Raw genomic sequence first — 19,179 nt, 5'->3', positions numbered from 1 at the left:
GAACGTTCTGTTGCTAATTCTCTCATGGGGGGAGGTGTCCCAAGGGCCGTGAAGGTCACTGCATCAATCTTTCTATATATTTTTATACAGATTTATGGCCTTTGTCAATCAGCCCTGATAAAGCGAGACAGGGGGCAGGGAGAGGGAGTGGGTTTGGAGAAGTGGGTGGCAGGATTGGAGGAAGGGGACGGGGTGGGATGGGGGCCGCAGATCTCCTCTCTGTATGGTTCAGAGACCCTTAGAAGTACCGAAATTTGCATATCACTGGGAGGCAATGGAATAATGCACACACATAGACATGTGCGTGGCGCGCGCGCACACACACACACACACACACACACACACACACACACACACACAGACACACACACGCATCTAGACGCTGCAAGGAGATTACATATGGAAATGAGCTGCTATTAAAAAAGCATTGATGTGTTAGTGCTTAATATCAGCTGTCAAAGAAGTCAAGGCGATGGTCACACACACAAATACACACAGGAGGACAGGGGCTGAAGCACACGTGCAGTCGCTCCCTTCCTCACTCCCCCCCCCCCCACACACACACACACACACACGCACACGCACACACACACCAACAAATGCACAATGCGATAGCCGTGTTAATAAGATTTAACCGATTCTGATTTGCCATTGACCTAATTTCTCTCTCTAGTTTGTGTGTGTGTGTATGTGTGTGTGTGTGTATGTTTGTGCATGCGTTATTTTGATAAAGAATATGACCGGTCAGAATTCAGGCTAATATATTCATGGCCTAACAGCAGGCATCTTGTTTGTGTTTGTTAATTCATTTAGCCATTTGTGTGTGTTTGTGTGCAGCTGTTTGCGTGCACGTAGCATGTATACGTGCATTTGTGGATAAGTGGATGCAGCAAATTTGGGTTAGTGTGTGTGTGTTCTGCTAATCTGCCACCGCGTATGTGTAATTTTTTTCTAGCGGAGCTGTAAATATATGATCTTTTTTACATAAATATGAAACTACTCCGACTGCCCTGGTGCCTGTATATTACAGTGCTGGGACTAATGAGTGGAGTTTGTTTACAACCTCAACAAGCTCAGAAACAGAGTGTGTAGTGCCTCCTCTTCCGTCACTCTGCTTGGTTGCTTGGTTTGTCTTAAAATTAGATTACAGAGTTTTTTGGTCCAGAGCCCAAGAAGCAATTAACGTCTAACACGCCAAATAGCAGCAGACAGAGTGTGTGAATTGCACCAACACATAACCTAAAAAAGAAAAGAATTCTTCATTAATTCTCTGCGAGCAGCCTGCTACTGGATTCTGACAACAGCTATTGATGGACAGCAACTCCCTGTCCACACCGGGAACATCACCTCTGCTTGACGGCTGCGGTGCCGCAGCAGCTCACTGACATCAGTTGTTCACACCGACGGACCTACTGCTGAGGAGCGCTCCTGCCGAACTCAAGACAAAACAGAAAATAACTATTTACAAGTTCGCTTTTGATAACGGCCAAATGGTTGGCTCTAATATTTGATTCAATTTAGCTCTTTGCTATTTAGTTTAGGCAGTAAAGGCTCACGCAAATTGACAATGACATAGTGGCAGCGATTCCCAACTGTTGTTGATCAATGCCAGTCAATCCACTGTTACCTCCGTGGCTGCCGAGATTGAAAACTCTCAAGACAGGCAGTCCGGTCCAGACTCTTTGTTTTGGAGGAAATGACCCTCACCGCTAGACCTGTCAATCTTATCGCATATCTTCCTGTATAATCGTACATAATCCTGGTTTCAATCTAGTTTGTGCAGGCACGGCCAAGCATTTTGCGACCAAACGAAGAGCGTTGCAAGACCCCTCTCCTACGAAGGCCAAGACGCCTTGTGGAGCAGGAGCAGCGAGGTTTTGGCAAATTCTACGGCTTGCTTTAGTGGTCTCTGATTGTCCAATGTAACTGATTGCATGTTTAAAATGACAGAAGGACAGATAGGAGGATAGAAGGACACATACTGTTGCTATGGACAATGAAATGACCGAAAAAGGTGGCAGTTATGTAAATATCGCTGCCACTTCAGAGCAAATTTCCAGTCTAATTTGCTGAGTTCCACAAGCCTCACACAGAAAAACAGAATCGAAGCTGAATATATACAGTAAGTACATGCGGCACGGTGCGGCACCGCAGCGGGCGCTGTGGCCGCCAAAGTGAAAAGCAAGACGTCTTGTGACGCACACAGCCGGCAGATGTTCCCGGTGTGGTTGTGGTTAAGAGTCAGCTTTTGAGATCATTATGCAAACCCGTACAACCTGACACAAAGTCAACAAGAGTCACGATAAGTTGTGATGTTGAACTTTTAAGTTGTTAAGACAAATTAGCTTCCTCCAGACTTATCTAGACCTTTTAGCTACGCGACCTGTATCGCCGAAAATACGGCATGTACCATAGCTATGCGACATAACACTTGCCAGGGTCACGGGGAAAAAATATAAAACAAAAAACAAATGCGACGTGTTTGATGTCTGGGACAGAGGTAAATAATCTAAAAGAAGAAAATCACACATCCTTTGGAGGTGTAAATCAGCAGATATTATAAAATAGAGACTCCTGTGTGGGAAGACGTTGCTAAAGGCTGTTTTTTTTTTTCTTTCTGGTTTTGTTTTTTTTGTCTCAGATCGCAAGCCAATAAAAGGGTTTTAATTGCAGTTCATGTGTGAAACGACAAGCTTGGTAAATCTAAGTGTGTTCGCGTTGGTGAGAAAGAGAAAGAATAAATAAAGAAAGGACTAGAAATCAAGGTTGAACAGCAAGGCTGAACGTGTGTCTTACACACATCTTACTTTGTGTTTGTACCATGTTTAGGGCGCTCAGTGACATGATAACCAAAGTGTGTGTGCGTGTGCGTACGTGCGTATTTGTGCGTTTGTGCGAAGAGGAGGATTGTGGGTACTGCTGCGCGGCCATGCCAACCTTGACAGGGATGAACTCTTTTCTTTCCCAGATGGAAAGCGTGAGAAAAAGGTTTTGTTCCTTTTATTGCTCTTTCAAACCAGATTTGTATTTATTTCTTTTTTGGGGGTGGGGGGGTGGGGGGGGGGTTCTTTAATATCTCTATTCAGAAGAGCAAAAGCCTTTCAGGGGGGTGAAGCAAATATTAAAATAAAAAAAAAATAAAAAAAGAAATAATGATAACAGAGCGTTGCGGTGTCTCTACAGGGCTGGGTTTGTGGAATATTGATTCAGCTTGTCAGTTAAACATTTTGGTCTTTATCTTTGACCCCACATACTGTATGCCGCACTTGTCCTACACAACCTCATTGTTTGAATAAAAAAAATGTTTTCCTCTTGACCTTCAAACACTCCCGCCATTTCTCATGTGGCGATGGACTGCAGTTTTCTTCAGTTGCGCGCCGTATTTCAGTCATTTTGTTGTAACTGTTGGTGGGGTTTTTTTTTAATCATATTGATACAGTATCATCCTGCCGGGCAAGATTTGCTTGATGAGGGCAGCAGACATTGATTAAAATTGTATTCGAGTATACAGCATAACGAATTGCTGAATTTCAACCCCGCAATTAATAAGGCGTTATCTTATTTATTTATGTTTATTTCCTGTTAGTTGTCTTGTAAAAGCCATATTCTAGAAGAGAAAGATGAATACAGATTAAACAGAGAAAAAATCCCAAATGTATACAACATTCGGGTTCAATACATAACATATATTATATATTTTAAAAATGTTTGTATTTGTTGTATTTTATGTAGCGGCTCAAGGAAACCAAAGTTTGTGAGTGGACTGAAGGTTGGGTCAGTTAAAATCCGGGTGACGGGCCAATGATTTACTCTCTAAAGATTCTGGTTGAGGTGCCTTTGAGCAAAGACCCTACCTGCACTACTGGGTGTGAACAGGTATCGCCAATTGTGAAACACGTCAGTGGTTTCTGGAAACCTCCGTGCTCTGACCTGGGCAAACAAAGATTAAATATAAGCACATCTTAAAATATGCTTAGCGCATTCTGAGTGAAAAGGGAACCACTCCATTTGCTTTGTTTTCTATCTGGTCGGACCCACTCTGGCAAAACAGATCCATTTCCAAAGCAAACCTTACCGCTCACTATCTTCTATCACTTCCTCACAGATCTCCTTGAATGTACGAATGTGTGTGGGTGTGTTGTCCAGTCTCGAGTGTGACCACGGCTTACGTCTGTTTCTATTTGTGTCAGCAAGGTTTTATGCGTACGTGGAAAGATACAATCATTTATAGAATACAGCCCAACCAAACAAAGTGCGGCGATGACCGTCGAGCGGCAAAGTCATGTGCGACCTCAAGCACGCAGTGAGGAGATACTTTTTCGAAAGCGGGTCAGAGCCTAATCTAAGCATCAGCTGAAGGAGATTTCGGGGGAAATATTTACTAGAGGACAGAGATGGCAGTTTTGGTAGCCTCCACAGTTCATGGCTGTGTGTGTGTGTGTGTGCGTGTGTGTGTGTGTGTGCGCGTGTGTGCGTGTGTGTGTGTGTGTTTTCGGCCGCCCTCCCCAGGCCTGCCTGTATCAGCGCACGTGACCGGGCTGAGCATAGCGGCCGGCCACCGGTGGCGCTGCGACGTGAGAATCTATTTCTGCAGGGGGTGTGAAGAGAACGCCGATGGTATGAAAATATATCAGAGACACAAAACCACCCCCAACACACAGAGACACCCTATTCCACTTGAGGGGACGTAGATCTGTGGTCGTCCTTGAATATGGGCAGTGAAGTCTCTCTGCCTGTAAAGGAGCCCCTCGACGGGCGCCGAGAAGGGAGCAAGCAAAGCCTTTTCCTCCTGTTGCTTCCAGACGCTACGCCGGTGGCATTAGATCACACGCTGGGCTTACATATCTTAGAGCAGAGAAATGCAAAAGTAGAGTTTGCCCCCTTCACACAGTTCTGACGAAGAATGCCACAGGTGTGAAAATGCCAAACCACCGTTGTGGTACGAGTCGTACCACAACGGTGATGCTTGAGTTGTTCGGATGGCTACAGTCTGTCAGGTTGAGCGAACAAGAGAAGGTAAGATATGGGAAGAGAGAAGGAAGGGACAAGATAGGAAAAAAAGGAGAGGAGAATGAAAGGAATTAAAAGAATTGGAGGAAAAAAAAACTAAATTATTGCCAAAGAGACGGGAGACGTGGGGAGGGATGGGGAACGAATGAGGGAAAGAGTGGAGAAAAGAACGAGAAGACAGCGGAGGTAGGGCACGTCGTGGCGGAGCGCGGAGTGATTGATGGGCTGTGACAGGCCGACACAGGGAGAGAAAAGTAGGTTAGTTGTGTAATGCATTGCAACTGGGCTGGAAAACAAATTGCATCTCAGCTCAATTCAAATGTGCCTTATTGGCATGATGCTGCCAAAGCAGCGGCAACTTAATATAATAGCCTGAAACACAAACAAGCTAAAATCAATAATCAGTGAACAATATTTTCGCAAATATAAATAAAATGCTGAATAATTGAACAGAAAGGGGAATATACAGTATCTGCCAATACTGACTGATTGATAAAACAGTGTTGTTGGTTCCAGTGTGCAGGGAATAAAGCTACAGAAAGAAAGGGGCGGTCGACTAGTTCTCTTTGCATTTATACTTTTCCCACTCAGTGATCGACCAGTTTTAACCAGTTGAACTACTGAGGTTATAAAACGGCCATTTTCATTTAATGGCATTTCCAGTTTTTTATTCTCCATTAAGCTGGTGTAATGATCATATTTTTGCACCAATTTCAGTCCCTTCCGCTCTCTACGTCCTCCGTCTCTTTTAAGACCCCGCCAGCGGAATTCTACTTTCAGTAATATTAAAGCTACATTGTGGGAAATTCTGCCACTGAAGATAGTGAAGTTTAAAATATCCTTCCAAAATAAGGTGAAATTAAATCAAATATCCCAACTCCACAGCACCACCCACATCACTCCACTTCCCCTGTCCCTCAAATATGGCAGATCCAGTGCAGAGCGCCTATTGAAGGTAATGGTTTTTAAGAAATCAGGGATGGGAGCCCGAAACCCTTGGAAGATGCTATTTCTGGTCAACATGGTTTAGAAAAGGAGCGAATATCTATAAATGTACTGTGCTTCTGTGCTATTTTACAGCAACAGTCTTGGTTCAAACAACTTTAGAGTCTTCCTCTCTCCTCCCTCCTTGCCAGCGATCCCCCAGCCAGTTTGAATCTTTCAACTCCTCGGTCTCATTGTTTCCTCCTCTCTCTCTCTCTCTCTCTATCTCTCTCTCTCTCTCTCTCTCTCTCTCTGTTGCTCCCTCCCTCTCTCTCCCGCTTCCATCTTCCAGGTAATGAGTCACTTTGATCACAGCATCGACGTAAAGCTTCGAGTTAATTACAGGTATAATAACTAATTACCTGAGACCAGCATGTATGTATGTGTGTGTGAGTGAGTGTTTCTCTAGGAAGTAAATAAGGCAGGTTACCAGCACCTTCTGGGAATGGGGGACGACGAACGCACATCCCTCTGCATGGCAATTTACTTACTTAATCTCCAAGGTGTGTGTGTGTAATGTGTGCGTGATGTGATTATTACCACTAAGAACAAGAAAACCTGATCATTGATCTGGAATCTGTCACAGATTCAAACTTGAAGTGCTGGTTTGACAGACGGGTTTCTCTGGCTTGTCCCAGACAAGCAAACAGATGTTTAAGGATTGAGAAAAGAAATAAATGAAATAAAGTAAGTTGAGCAAATTGTGCTACACGTGTGATATAAGGCCCATTGAAATGTACGACCCAAGGCTGAGGCTGAACATGCAGCTGCTGAAAAGTGACGGAACCAGGAAATGGAGCTCATAATTAGTCGATCAGTGTTTTTTTTATGTGATCGACAAACCAAGACAACATTGACCTACGGGTATTTTTTGTTTTTCTTTTAGCTTTTACGGCGCTCCTTACAGCTTTTGTCACTTATATGGGGGGGGGGGGGGTTTCTGGGACGTTGCCAAAAAGAGAAAAAAGGCACTGACTGGGTTCAAAGAAAGGTTCATGTACATGAAAAATGGCCCCAATTAATCTGCCACCACCACCACCCCACCCTGCAACCTCCGTCTAGACTTCAAAGCGCACAGGGACCAGAGGACTTTAGCCACTTGTAGCTGGCTGCCAATTGACTATATAAGTCTGTGTGCATGTGCAACATTCTCATGCGTGTCTGGAGCTGCTGCGGGTGTGTACGAGTCCGTATGCGAGCGAGCGGACATTGTTGTCGTTCTGCCATTTAATTCCAAAACTTAAATTTTGCACTGGCAAAGCCCGCCAATTGCAAAAATGACTTAAGTGATTAACCAATTAATATAGTACTTGTGAGAGCATAATGAAAACATATCGATGCCAGCTTCCACCGCTTGCCCTGAGGGAGCCACAAGCTGTGATAAAGATCACTGTTATCACACGTATGGCAATTGTTGCATGGATTCTTATGTGTGTGCTTGTTTAACTTTACTTGTGAGGACTGATAACCAAATGGACTATGTTTTGGTTAAGAAGCACACCAGAAACATGGGTCCTCACTAACCAGGTGTATTTACTGGGAACTGACTTTGACACCAGTACAAGAATGTGTGAGTGTGTGTGTGTGTGTGTGTGTGTGTGTGTGTGTGTGTGTGTGTGTGTGTGTGTGTGTGTGTGTGTGTGTGTGTGTGTACTAACTGGTCGCTGGCAGCAGTGGGAAACCACAATCTTGGGTTATTTGGATCAATACCACGTTGCCAATAGGGGGAAGTGGGTGAAGTGTTGGCAAACCAGCAGCGGGTTCACACTGGGCACTTGCAAAATCACAAGCTTTTTTTGGCGGCTTCTTGTTCTGAATTATTTTTGTTTTGCTTGGTTTTGGGGGATGGACCATGATGCGTACTTCTATTGGAAACACACACACACTAGCTGCACATGAACACCCCCAACCCCCACTGGTACCATGAAGAGGAAGATGAGTAAGGATCATGGCAGAACTCTGGTGTGTGTGTGTGTGAGAGAAAGAGAGAGAGAGAGAGAGAGAGAGAGAGAGAGAGAGAGAGAGAGAGAGACTATTGTATTACGGATGAAGGAGACATTTGATTCAATCCTGATTAAAAAAACAAAAAAACAGTTTGTTTTTAAGGAGTCCAAATCAGAAAAACAGATAAAACACAAAAAATCACTAAAAGTTATAAAATATGGAATTGGAATCTGGAATCACCTCTGAGCGACCGTAGAGCGGACAGTCGTGTCTATTTATGAAGCTAGACAAACCGACACAGAGCTGTGTGTGTGTGTGTGTGTGTGTGTGTGTATGCGTGTGGCTTTAAAAAACAAGTGCAAACACAAACACACAAAGCAGAAGTGAGTATGTAAACAACAGAGCAGCAGAGAAGAGCTCAGACAGCACACACACACACACACACACACACACACACACGCACACACACGCACACGCACACACACAGTTGTTTAGGGAGGAGGAACAACAAAAAAATGAGTCAGAGGACTTACTAACAGCACTTAAACATTTTAACAGCCAGTGTGTGTCTATGCGAGTGTATGTCTATGTGAGTGTGTGTGCGCGTGTGTGTGTGTGTGCACGCGGAAATCCATGCAGACAATAACAAAACCAGAGAGCGAGCACGTGGTCCGCGCGTCTGCATTTTTCAGTCTGCTACTGCCACCTATTGACAGGAAACAGAACTTCCACCTCCCCTCCCCCCACGGCACCGCAGCAGAGCCCACCAACAATGGCGTGATACCGGAGGAGAAGGAGAGAACGAGATATAGATGTGTAAAGAAAGGTAGAATGAAAGGACAGAGGCAACACAACAAACCTAAACAACAACAAAAACACCTTGTCTGTCTGGCAGAGCAACACTGAAATACCATGACTAGATGAGAGAGAGAGAGAGAGAGAGACAGCGCTACCACTTCTACTACGTCTGAAGTGATTCTACTGTTCCAATTACCGCTACTGCTGTATTTCCTACTACTACTGGACTATGGGACTACTTAGAGCCGTACAGAGTCGCGCTAGGATAGGTGAGGGGGAGACAAATCGACAAAACGTATGTAGACAGCAAAACAAAACAAAAATATCGTCATCACCACGCCTGCTGCTGGTTGCTAGAGGAACAGGGGATACAATAACCAAATTATTTGAGAACTACTTGCTTTACAGTTCTGCTCTAGTATGCTGTGCGGCTCCAGTATATAGCATCACTCTACTGTAGTATACTGTGTTTCTCTAGTATACAGTGCTGATCTAGTATCTGGTGCTGCAACAGTATACAGTGCTTCTCGAGTAAACAGTATCTCTACTCTCTTATACTGTTCTGTTCCAGTACCTGTATCGCCTAGTATAGAGTGCTGCTGGTATACTTTGCTGCTTTAGTATACTGTGCTGCTCTAGTATACAGTATCCAACCAGAATACAGTATCAGTCTAGTATACTTTGCTGCTTTAGTATATGTTTCTGCTCCACTACACAGTAGCCAATCAATTAACAATAACCAACCAGTATACAGAATCACTCTAGTATACTATGCTGCTCGAGTATAATATGCTACTATAGTATACTGTATCTACATGTAACTAGTATACATTATTACTCTAGTATACTGTGGTGCTCTAGTATACAGTATGCAACCAGTATACAGTCTCACTCTATATATATATAGTTTGTTGCTCTTGTACACTACGCTGCTCTAGTATACAGTGTTTCTCTAGTAAACAGTATCACTCTCTTATACTGTTCTGTTCTGCTCCAGTACTAGTATCGCACTCGTATATAGAGTGCTGCTCTAGTATACTTTGCTGCTTTAGTATACGTTGCTGCTCTAGTATACAGTATCCAACCAGTATACCGTATCACTCTGGTATAGTTTGCTGCTCTAGTGTACTGTGCTGCTCTGGTACACAGTGCTGATGACATAGCAGTGGAGGTAACCGCAGTGCACGAGTGGCTTCAGCCCGGGTGAATGGACTGAAAGATGGGGAGACGCGTGGACAGGAGTTCATAGAGGACACAGCAGATGGTGCCTGGACAACACACACACCCATCCACACACACTTGAAGCCAGCACCAGACTGTAGGGCACCACCTGCACACCTGGCATGGCTGCTATTATGTCACCAGTGAGTGTGAGAGTGTGCGTGTGTGTGTGTGTGTGTGTGTGTGTGTGTGTGTGTGTGTATGTGTGCGTGCGTGAGAGGGGGAGAGAGAGTGTGTAAGAGTGTGCGTGTCACACTTCCCCATTGTGTGAAAGGGGCCCCCTATTCACTAGTCAGTGCTGCCAGCTTGGCACTAAATCACAGGGCAAGGCAGCACCAGACACACACACACACACACACACACACACACACACACACGCACACACACACACACAGAGACAAGGGGGTAATTGTATGTGTGTGTGTGTGTGTGTCTGTGTGTGTGTGTGTGTGTGTGTGTGTGTGTGTGTGTGTGTGTGTGTGTGTGTGTGTGTGTGTGTGTGTGTGTGTGTGTGTGTGTGTGTGTGTGTGTGTGTGTGTGTGGGGGCATGTAAAGAGGTCAAACAGAAGGACAGAAAAGCAGAGACGGACATAAAAAGTACAAAGAACATGATCTGGACATGAAAAGTGGCAAAGTCAAAGATGGAGTGTCTTTGTTTTAAACTCGAGGGGGAAGCGGTCCTCTCGTCTCTCCTTCAATCCCATTCCCTCCACCTGCCTCTCCCTGCCTGACTCAGCTCGGTGAAACAAACCATAACTAGGTTGAAACGCACACACAAAGATCGGAGATCGTCTGGGGATGTGTGTGTGTGTGTGTTATATAAATACTTTAATACCGCCCAGTCCTAGCGACAAGTCGTCAAAACAGGCAAATTATTATTTCAACTAAGCAGCTGATTTTAATTATGTCCGCTTCTGAAACAAGAGATTTTTAATATCAATAAAGCCTTAAACAATGTGTTTTGGATGGACACTTTTCGCTTCGTGCTCGGCCAAAATAAGACTTATATTACAAAACATAAATATCCACTTAATAACCATCGGTACCTCAAAACTTCAAAAGGGATCAGTTACTCACAGCTCTGGGAAGTGCTTACATTATTGAGGAAGGGGTTATTATTGAGAGAGCGTCTGGGTTGAGTTTGCAGCGTCGACTTTGGCCCGTTTAATGAAAAGCTATTGCGGCGTGTGTGAAGCCTTTTACCTCAAGTTTGTGCAAGCCTAATGAAGCCTATTACAGCCCGGACACATTGGTTTGATTTTAAAAAGGACTACATTTAACCTCCAAGAGCTGCTCAACACTTCTGCTTTCACCTTGGTTTTCGGGGAAAGGATGTGACGCTTGGACAAAGTCCTGTCCGTGTATGTTCGAGCAGAACAAATGCGCCTTTCCAGGGAGTGATTTCCCGGAAAATAATGAATTTAATTGCTTGTACACAAAAACATCCAAAACACGGTGCCAGTGCCGGCTCAGCAGTTTGTTTCCAGATGCTCTTTACAGCAGTGTGCTTTCAGGACAAACTCATTTATGATCAATTCAATATGCCCAGCCCCCCACCCGTTTGAAATCTACCAGAACATAAACCTATATTGTGCGGAATAAGAACTCCAGATTTAAGCTCTACGCGCATAACTTAAGCTTGACCGCCCACGCAACACAGTTGGGAGTTGAGAGGAACCGCCGATGCATGTGGCCCGATATCCCGGACCAAACATTGGCAGCCTTCCCCGTCCATCTCCGTGTCGCGGGGGCTCCCGCAGTGCCGACAAACGAGAGCTGACACCTGTCAGGATGTTGGGAGCGGGGCCAGCTAGCAAGCCCACACATATCTGCTCGTCGAGTGGCGGCGAGCTGTCACGCGCCATCCCAGATCGAGCCGGGAAACTTATCCACGTCAGGCTTCTTTTTTTTTTTATTTTACGGCGAATATCCGAGGGAGTCGGCTAATGTCATGTGTCATGTGGAAATGATTGTTTGTGCGGTGTTTTAATGTGATCAAAATGCTAAGGTCCAATTTTAAAAAAGAAGGTTGCTCTGTCATTAAGACACGCTGAGAAACTCAGTATTTAACAGCATGGGGGCCATTAAGGGAGCTAAACTTAGTAGCCAGTAATGGACTCACTGTTGGGGGGAGAGGGAGAACATTTTTTAAATTAAAATTAAAATAATACAAATATAATAATAATAATAATAATAATAATAAATTCATTTATAGAGCACTAAGTGCTTTCAAGAACATCCAAATATACATAAGTAAAGAACATTGATAAAACATTCGGATGACAAGATAAAAAAAAACTGAGATCAGGACATGCTTTCTGGTAAAAAAAAAATACATTTTTAGAAGAGAGTGAAAATCAGGCACAGACTCAGCCGGCCTTAGTTCTTCTTCCCGGGGCCATGACCGCAAAGGCTCTTCCCGGCAGGCCGCTCCATCGCTGGACTGGTGTGTTTTTGTTTGTGATGACAAAAACTTTCGGAATCGGCGGATGACGGCTGTAGTTGAAAGCGTTGGGACAGGCTGCGGTAGTCTGACACAGACCCGGTGGGGTACATGCTGGAACACAGCACTGTCTCAACGAGGACCATCTGGAAGGACTTTCTCAAGAGGACGGTCTCGTGAGGGGGGGCAAGGTTCGGCTTCGGTTTGTCCAAATCTCGCCCGATAGCAGGCGGAACAATCTCGGCCTTTCATTCATCTCCACCGGCCTCTGTCGACTTCAAAACAACTTATCTTTGGTTGGGTGCAACAAACATGAGTGTGCTCTGACCACATACCCACATAGTACATTACTTGTATACCGTATGCTGTCGTACGCCACTGGGACGGCTTGACAGGCGAGCGGGAGTGCGTGTGTGTGTCTCCTAAAAAAAACATCAAACTTTGTCACAATCCGTTTTGGTGGAGGCCGTCTCCAAAGACAGATGATCTTGAAGTGAGCGGGGGGGGGGGGGGGGGGGGGGGTCTGCGGAAGCCTCGTCCGTGGCCCCCCGGTCGAACTATACGTCCGTTCTGACCTGGATTCCCGCCTCCCGTCACAGTTGAGACATTGAGTTGGCGTCGGCGGTCACACCGTGAGGAACACCTCCCGCGATCCTCGATGGCCCCCGGACAGAGTCGATTACTTTGTCGCGCGTGACGGGCGGCGGGCATTTTGAAGCAGACTGTCTTTGACAGATCATGGGAATATGGAAATGCAGGCAATGGAGGAATCAGGTTTTCCTGCCTGTTTGCGTACAGGTGATCAGAGCTGCATTTATGCGTTGGCAGGTTGTTGTTTCTAAGGGGCAACGAAAAGCCAATCAATTTGGACGATCCAAAGCTGAGCTTTCACCCCTAGCCAATTACGTTTGTCGATATAGAAAGAAACCCCGCCCCCTCCTTCCTGGGTAGGTTGTACTTGCATACATGCCGGCGGCGGAGACAGAGCGGCGGCGTCCAGAATGAGCGCAGAAGGAGAAAGATGATGTAGCGTTGACAAGAGGGCCACATACATCAATAGGTTGGGGTCTTTTTGGGGATATTTAAGTTCCGACCCAAAGCAGATGGTAAACATCTATTGTTTAAAAATATGTCGACGAGACGTCCCACCGGAGAGGGCAACACCACAAACTTTATCACTTATTTAGACTTACCATATTTATTTAGTTTTTGATTTTATCTCGATTTTATTTCAGTGAAATGTTAATTTAAGCAGCTGCACGTGTTACTTCGAGTTATTGTTCACTCCTTACTTACATTACGAATGCTGTGCGATGTTCATTATATAAAAATATTGGTTAACATTTTATTTTCAGATTTGTTTTCCCCTAGTTTTCTTTGATATTCATGTTGTTAAAAAAAAGACGCCGCTAGATGCTGCTAAGTGGAATGTATTGGTTTCTTTTCTTTTGCAGATTTTTATGTTAGGACTTTCTATTTAAGTGTTTATTTTAGACAATTTCATTCCACCAATAATTTTTTTTTTTTTTTAAATGAACCATTTCAAACAACTGTCATCTTTATGAAAAAAAATTATGCGTTGAACAGAAGTTTTTATTTTTATATATACATATCGTTATAAATATTTTTTTTGAATGGTATGAAATATATTGCCACGAAACCCCAACTCCCTCAGATCCATATAATCTGCTGAAGATTTGCGTTGCCCGCCCAAGGACCTGGCATGCTGTCCTGCTGTATTAGCTGAGAGTTGTTGGTGGAGGGGGGTTAACGGAGGCTTCAACACAGGCCCTTATCATCTCATGTCACAGAGCCATTCCTGTCAGCTCAATTTATACATTGATGTAGACATACGGCAAGGGGGGCGGGATATAAAAAAAAAAATAATAATTCAAACGGTAATCTGTAAGATTATTTGGTCAGAAAAATCCCGTATTTTATACTTTAAGAAGAGATATGTAAGAAACAGCCATTCAATGTATTCAGGCTATATATCTGCTCCTGTATACACTGTCTCCATTGTTGGTGGCGGAGTGCGCCTTTCACTGCAATTAATTTTTTTGTGTGCCAAGTTAAAATCAGGAAGAGGGTTATGGTAATGTTTTCCTCCATGTTGGACACCGTCCACTGAGACATGAACAAAGCCAAAGCTGATTTGCTATTGGTCGACTGCACAAATCTGCGTGTCAGAGTCCACAAAGGTGGGAGGCAACGCAGCGACTCGACTTTGTGACCTGAAGCGAATCAACGTTTGTGACTTTTGTGACAAAATTATTAAAAGATCTCTGTTATGAATACTGCCTTGACCAGGGACTAATTCTCTACAACCTTAATACATTTTAACAAGCTCTAAGCACACTTTCCACACTACGCACCCCTTTCCTGTGATATATCCGTTGCCTATGTGCATTACCAGGCCTCTCCGACATCAAATAATATATTCAGATATTTTAATAATTCTGATTATATTAAAAGCCACACCATTTTCTACCACCCCAAATGGAAAAAGCCATATTTACCCCAGACGGCATTTGAATGAAACCGCATACTGTACACCCTTTCAATTCAAAATCAATCAATGTCTCCAGCCACCCAGCCAATCAAACTTTTAGTATTCATACTTGGGCAGCTTCGTTTTCTTTATTCAGAACACATCGGGATGACTCCAATGAAATTGCGGCTCCTATTTGTAAGGCTATGCTTGTTTGAAATATGAAATAAGTGGCTAAAAGAGGATGAGCGGGGGGTGGGATTTCAGGCATAACAATAATTGGAAAGTGGAATGATTCAGGACCAGGCAACTATGGGCTGTATGGAAATCAGAACATCGGGGGGGAGGGGTCAAAATAAAAGTTGTATTTCAGATATCCTATTGCAATATGAGTATATATCTAAGCCATATCTCCCCCCAAGACGTCAACACTGTGTTGTAGTTTTGCATCACAATAACATTAAGAAGTCAAAGAAAAAAATGAAAAAAATTCATCGTCAAGTGTGAAATCTGTGGTTTTAAAAATGTGACAGTTTGGGATGTTTACTCTGTCTTGTCTTTCTCTTCTTCCATTGTTTTTTTTTTTTTTTAATGTTCTCATTCTCTCCTCAAAACATCCTCCGCTTTTCTCTCGCTTTCTCATTTGACAGGCAGTAACCTCTAGCTTCCTCTTTTTTTTTTGGTCTGGTTTTTAAAACAAACAACCAACCGTCGCTTAGACTCACATTTCCTGTGTTCTAACTGACTATACACAGACACACCAATACACACACACGCGCACGCACACACAGATAAAGGCTCAGACTGAAACAAACGTGCTACAAAAACACACTGCTAACGTCCACAATTCCCATATACTACATATAGGAATTCAAATTCGTATATATTGGAATTATTTATCTATACTGTGTACAATGTGTCCAAATGGCCCGCGCGCGGGCACACACACACACACACACACACACACACACACACACACACACACACACACACACACACACACACACACACACACACACACACACACACACACACACACACACACACACCCCAGAGAATATTGTTTTTTGCGTCTTTCCAAACACGCCAGAGGACTTGGGTGGTGTCACACGTGAGCACAGAGAACAACACGATCCGCCGTGAACCGTGACCGTGACTTCCTCAAACAGTCACATCTACACAAACAACCACCACCAATCACATTACGTCACAGCGAACACAGCACACACACACACACACACACACACACACACACACACACACACACACACACACACACACACACACACACACACACACACACACACACACACACACACACACACACACACACACACACAGTGAGCGCTCCCCTTGGTGATCCAAGTTGGAGGCAGCTGGTAAGTTTGCCCTTGACTGGCCAGCCCAGGGCAGAGCTCTGGCACATATGCAGCTGTTTCAGGCCGATCTGGATGAGATTCTTTCAACGCAACTGTGCCCTTGTCAAGGGTACACTCTTCCTCCCTCTGCCCCTTTCAAGCAGTAGATCCTGAGACTGCAACAGCAACTGGAATGTGGGTTTCAACAAGATTTTGCCTTGAAAAATGGGAGAGAAAAAAAAAAAAAGCAGACTCACGCTTACCTCAGACACGGCCAATTGACCGTGGATTGAAGAACTTATTTTCTTGGGGAAATAATCTTTGTAATCCTGATTAATAATAAATAAAAGTCTCACTGCACTCTAGGGAAGACTGGAGAGGCAACATTTTTATTGGGCCATTTCCATTTCACAGGTTCGTTTCTGATGAACAGAATGGTTCAGAGCCTTTTTTCTTTTGCATCCGACACCCAACTGCCGGCGGTAGATTTGCATTCCAATATATTCCTCTTAACATCAGGTGATGTGGGTGGTCAGGTCATGCTCAAAGAGTTGAGCAAATAGAAAAAAAGCCCATCCCTAGAAGCAGAGGATCAGTCTGTTGACTTGCCCTTGACTGACCCCCCCGAGGCGGGGCCCAAACAGCTGTTCTGATTGCCTCAAAGCAGAACCAACTGGCATGAGCCCCCTCCCCAAGAATAGAGAACATCAACATGTGTTACCGAGAGGCCCACTACGCCCCAACTCCTTATTGGGGCAAACACAGCAACACACTGCGAGCCACATGTTGGACTGGGTGATATGAATTCCACGTTCACCCATATAATAGGGAAGCATACACGGTATCAATGTATAAATCGACATATCTAAGAAATCAGCATCTAAGGTTACAAAGTCTTAATATCACAATGACACCACTGGTAATGATAGTACAGATGTATCACCCAGCCCCAGTCCTATGTAAAGTGCAACACAAAGAAGTAAAAAAATAAATATACACTCAATCACTCAAAAACATTCTGAACAATTGCCTCACAAAAATCATTGGTATTCATGAACCAACATAAACATTCACTCAATGTAATTGAGTTCTTTATGAAAGAGTGTGTGGAGGCGAACACAATGAACATCAATGTTGGAAAGCATTTCGTGATCAAGTGTGTGATCAAATGAAGATGACGTCACACTCACCCTGGAAGGACTGCCTGGTTCTCTCCACCAGTTCCTCTATGGAGTAGCTGGCCAGATCTCCTCTGGCGTGCTTCGTCTTACAGTATGTGCACGCGTTCAGACAGCTGGACGGACAGAGAAAGAGAGAGGGCGGATGATGAAAACCAGAATGGATGCCAATTACAGAATGACAGACTTAAAGCTGGGCTTTTTGGGGAAATTCTAAAAACTTTAGGACCTTTCCGCAACCCCTTTTCAAAAGGCCATGCGCCAGCTTCAGTGAGGGTGAGGTGAACAGGCCTTCATTTCTAGAAGACATTTGCGCTTCGGAAGTAGGAAACTTCAGCAAACCACCTCTGGTGGCTCAGCACAGCACTATCTCTGCGACCTCCTTGGTTTTAAATGACAATATATCTGCACGACAAGAAGCACCGTGCTTCCCTTTTTGCTGATCTGTCGAAAGCAATTGATACTGTACCATGACTAATTTCTATTTTTGCACAGGCCATCTTGTGTTGGCCCCAAATCTGCCGGTGCCAAGGTGTTGAAAGTTATGATCCATGTGTTTTATTGATTAAAATGACTAACAGAAGGTTTAGTCTTTGGGCCCGTTTTATTCTCAATCTCCATCAATGATATTGTCTCTTCAGTGAATACCTTAACATTTTAATGTTACGCTGATGAGACAGTTTTGTACTTGTCCAATTCTATACGGTCAGTCAGGCTGAAAATCTGCAACTTTCTCACTTGCTTTCGAGCAACTAATCCATCTAACATTGGTCCTAGATTGCGTAAAGATGAGATGGATGTTTCTTCCGAGATTTACCGGCTTAATAACACTCGCAGAGAGAGCCCCTCGTTAGAAATTAATGGGCATTTGGGTAGATCTCACTTTCGGTAGTCATGTTGAGAAACTATAAAACAATAAATGATAGACAAATATGGCTGTCTCTACATTTTCCTGTGTTCAGAACGAACAGAATAGTCAAGTCTGTTGTTCTGTCCATACTGGATTATGTGAAGTAACATATGGACTAAAATGCAGTATACTATTCAGCACTGAGGTTCATCACTGGAGACTTAGTTGTTTATGATAAGGTTGGCTGGTCTGCTCGACCTGCTCCATCATTACTCTCTAGGAATGTCAGCACTCAATGCACCACCGTTCACAGAAACAATTCAGCATTTTACCAGCGTGCCCAGCATTCTTATAGATTTAAAGGTTCAGAACTATGGAGGAACAGACTGTTCGACTGATTACAACGATAGCAAGTGTTGCCACTGGTCAGATTTCACAATTGACCCATCAATTTTTCAACTACCATAACCGCGTAGCTTCGCTTAAAATTAAAGAAAATTTAAATTCCTCTTTTGATACTCATTGTCAATGCGCCCATTGACATTTTCTGTCAATGACTCCGTAGCAGGCAGGCAGGCAGGCAGGCAGGCAGGCGCGCAGGCAGGCGCGCACGCACACGCGCACACACACACACACACACACACACACACACTTATGCCCAAGTGTGACAATTGTAACTGTAAATGAAGCTGAGAAAGCACAGTCTGTCTGTCTCACTGTATGCCTATACAGTGACACAGTAAACTGTGGTTGTATGGAGGGCCCAGAAAGACAGTCATTCATCCTATCCGCCGCGTGTAGAGTTGCCGGCATCTCAAATAGATGTGGACTGCCGTCTCCCAAGCCTAAGGGCGAGCATCACAGCATATAAGGCCCCCCTTTTCTCCACCCCAATTTTGGAT

General features: G+C 44.2%; 1 protein-coding gene across 2 annotated transcripts in view; it reads right to left on the bottom strand.

Annotated features, from left to right (window-relative positions):
- cdkal1 (CDK5 regulatory subunit associated protein 1-like 1) overlaps window positions 1–19,179 on the bottom strand; it is a 300,473-nt gene that overhangs the window by 149,832 nt on the left and 131,462 nt on the right. For both annotated transcript variants that reach the window (XM_080004992.1, XM_080004993.1), the window contains exon 8: window positions 17,440–17,543. In XM_080004992.1, the coding sequence (XP_079861118.1) occupies window positions 17,440–17,543 (104 nt within the window). The remainder of the gene's footprint in view (window positions 1–17,439; window positions 17,544–19,179) is intronic.

This window comes from Zeus faber (genome assembly GCF_960531495.2).
Source record: "Zeus faber genome assembly, chromosome: 8".
Taxonomy (NCBI): Eukaryota; Metazoa; Chordata; class Actinopteri; order Zeiformes; family Zeidae; genus Zeus; species Zeus faber.
This window is presented reverse-complemented; position numbering and strand designations above follow the sequence as displayed.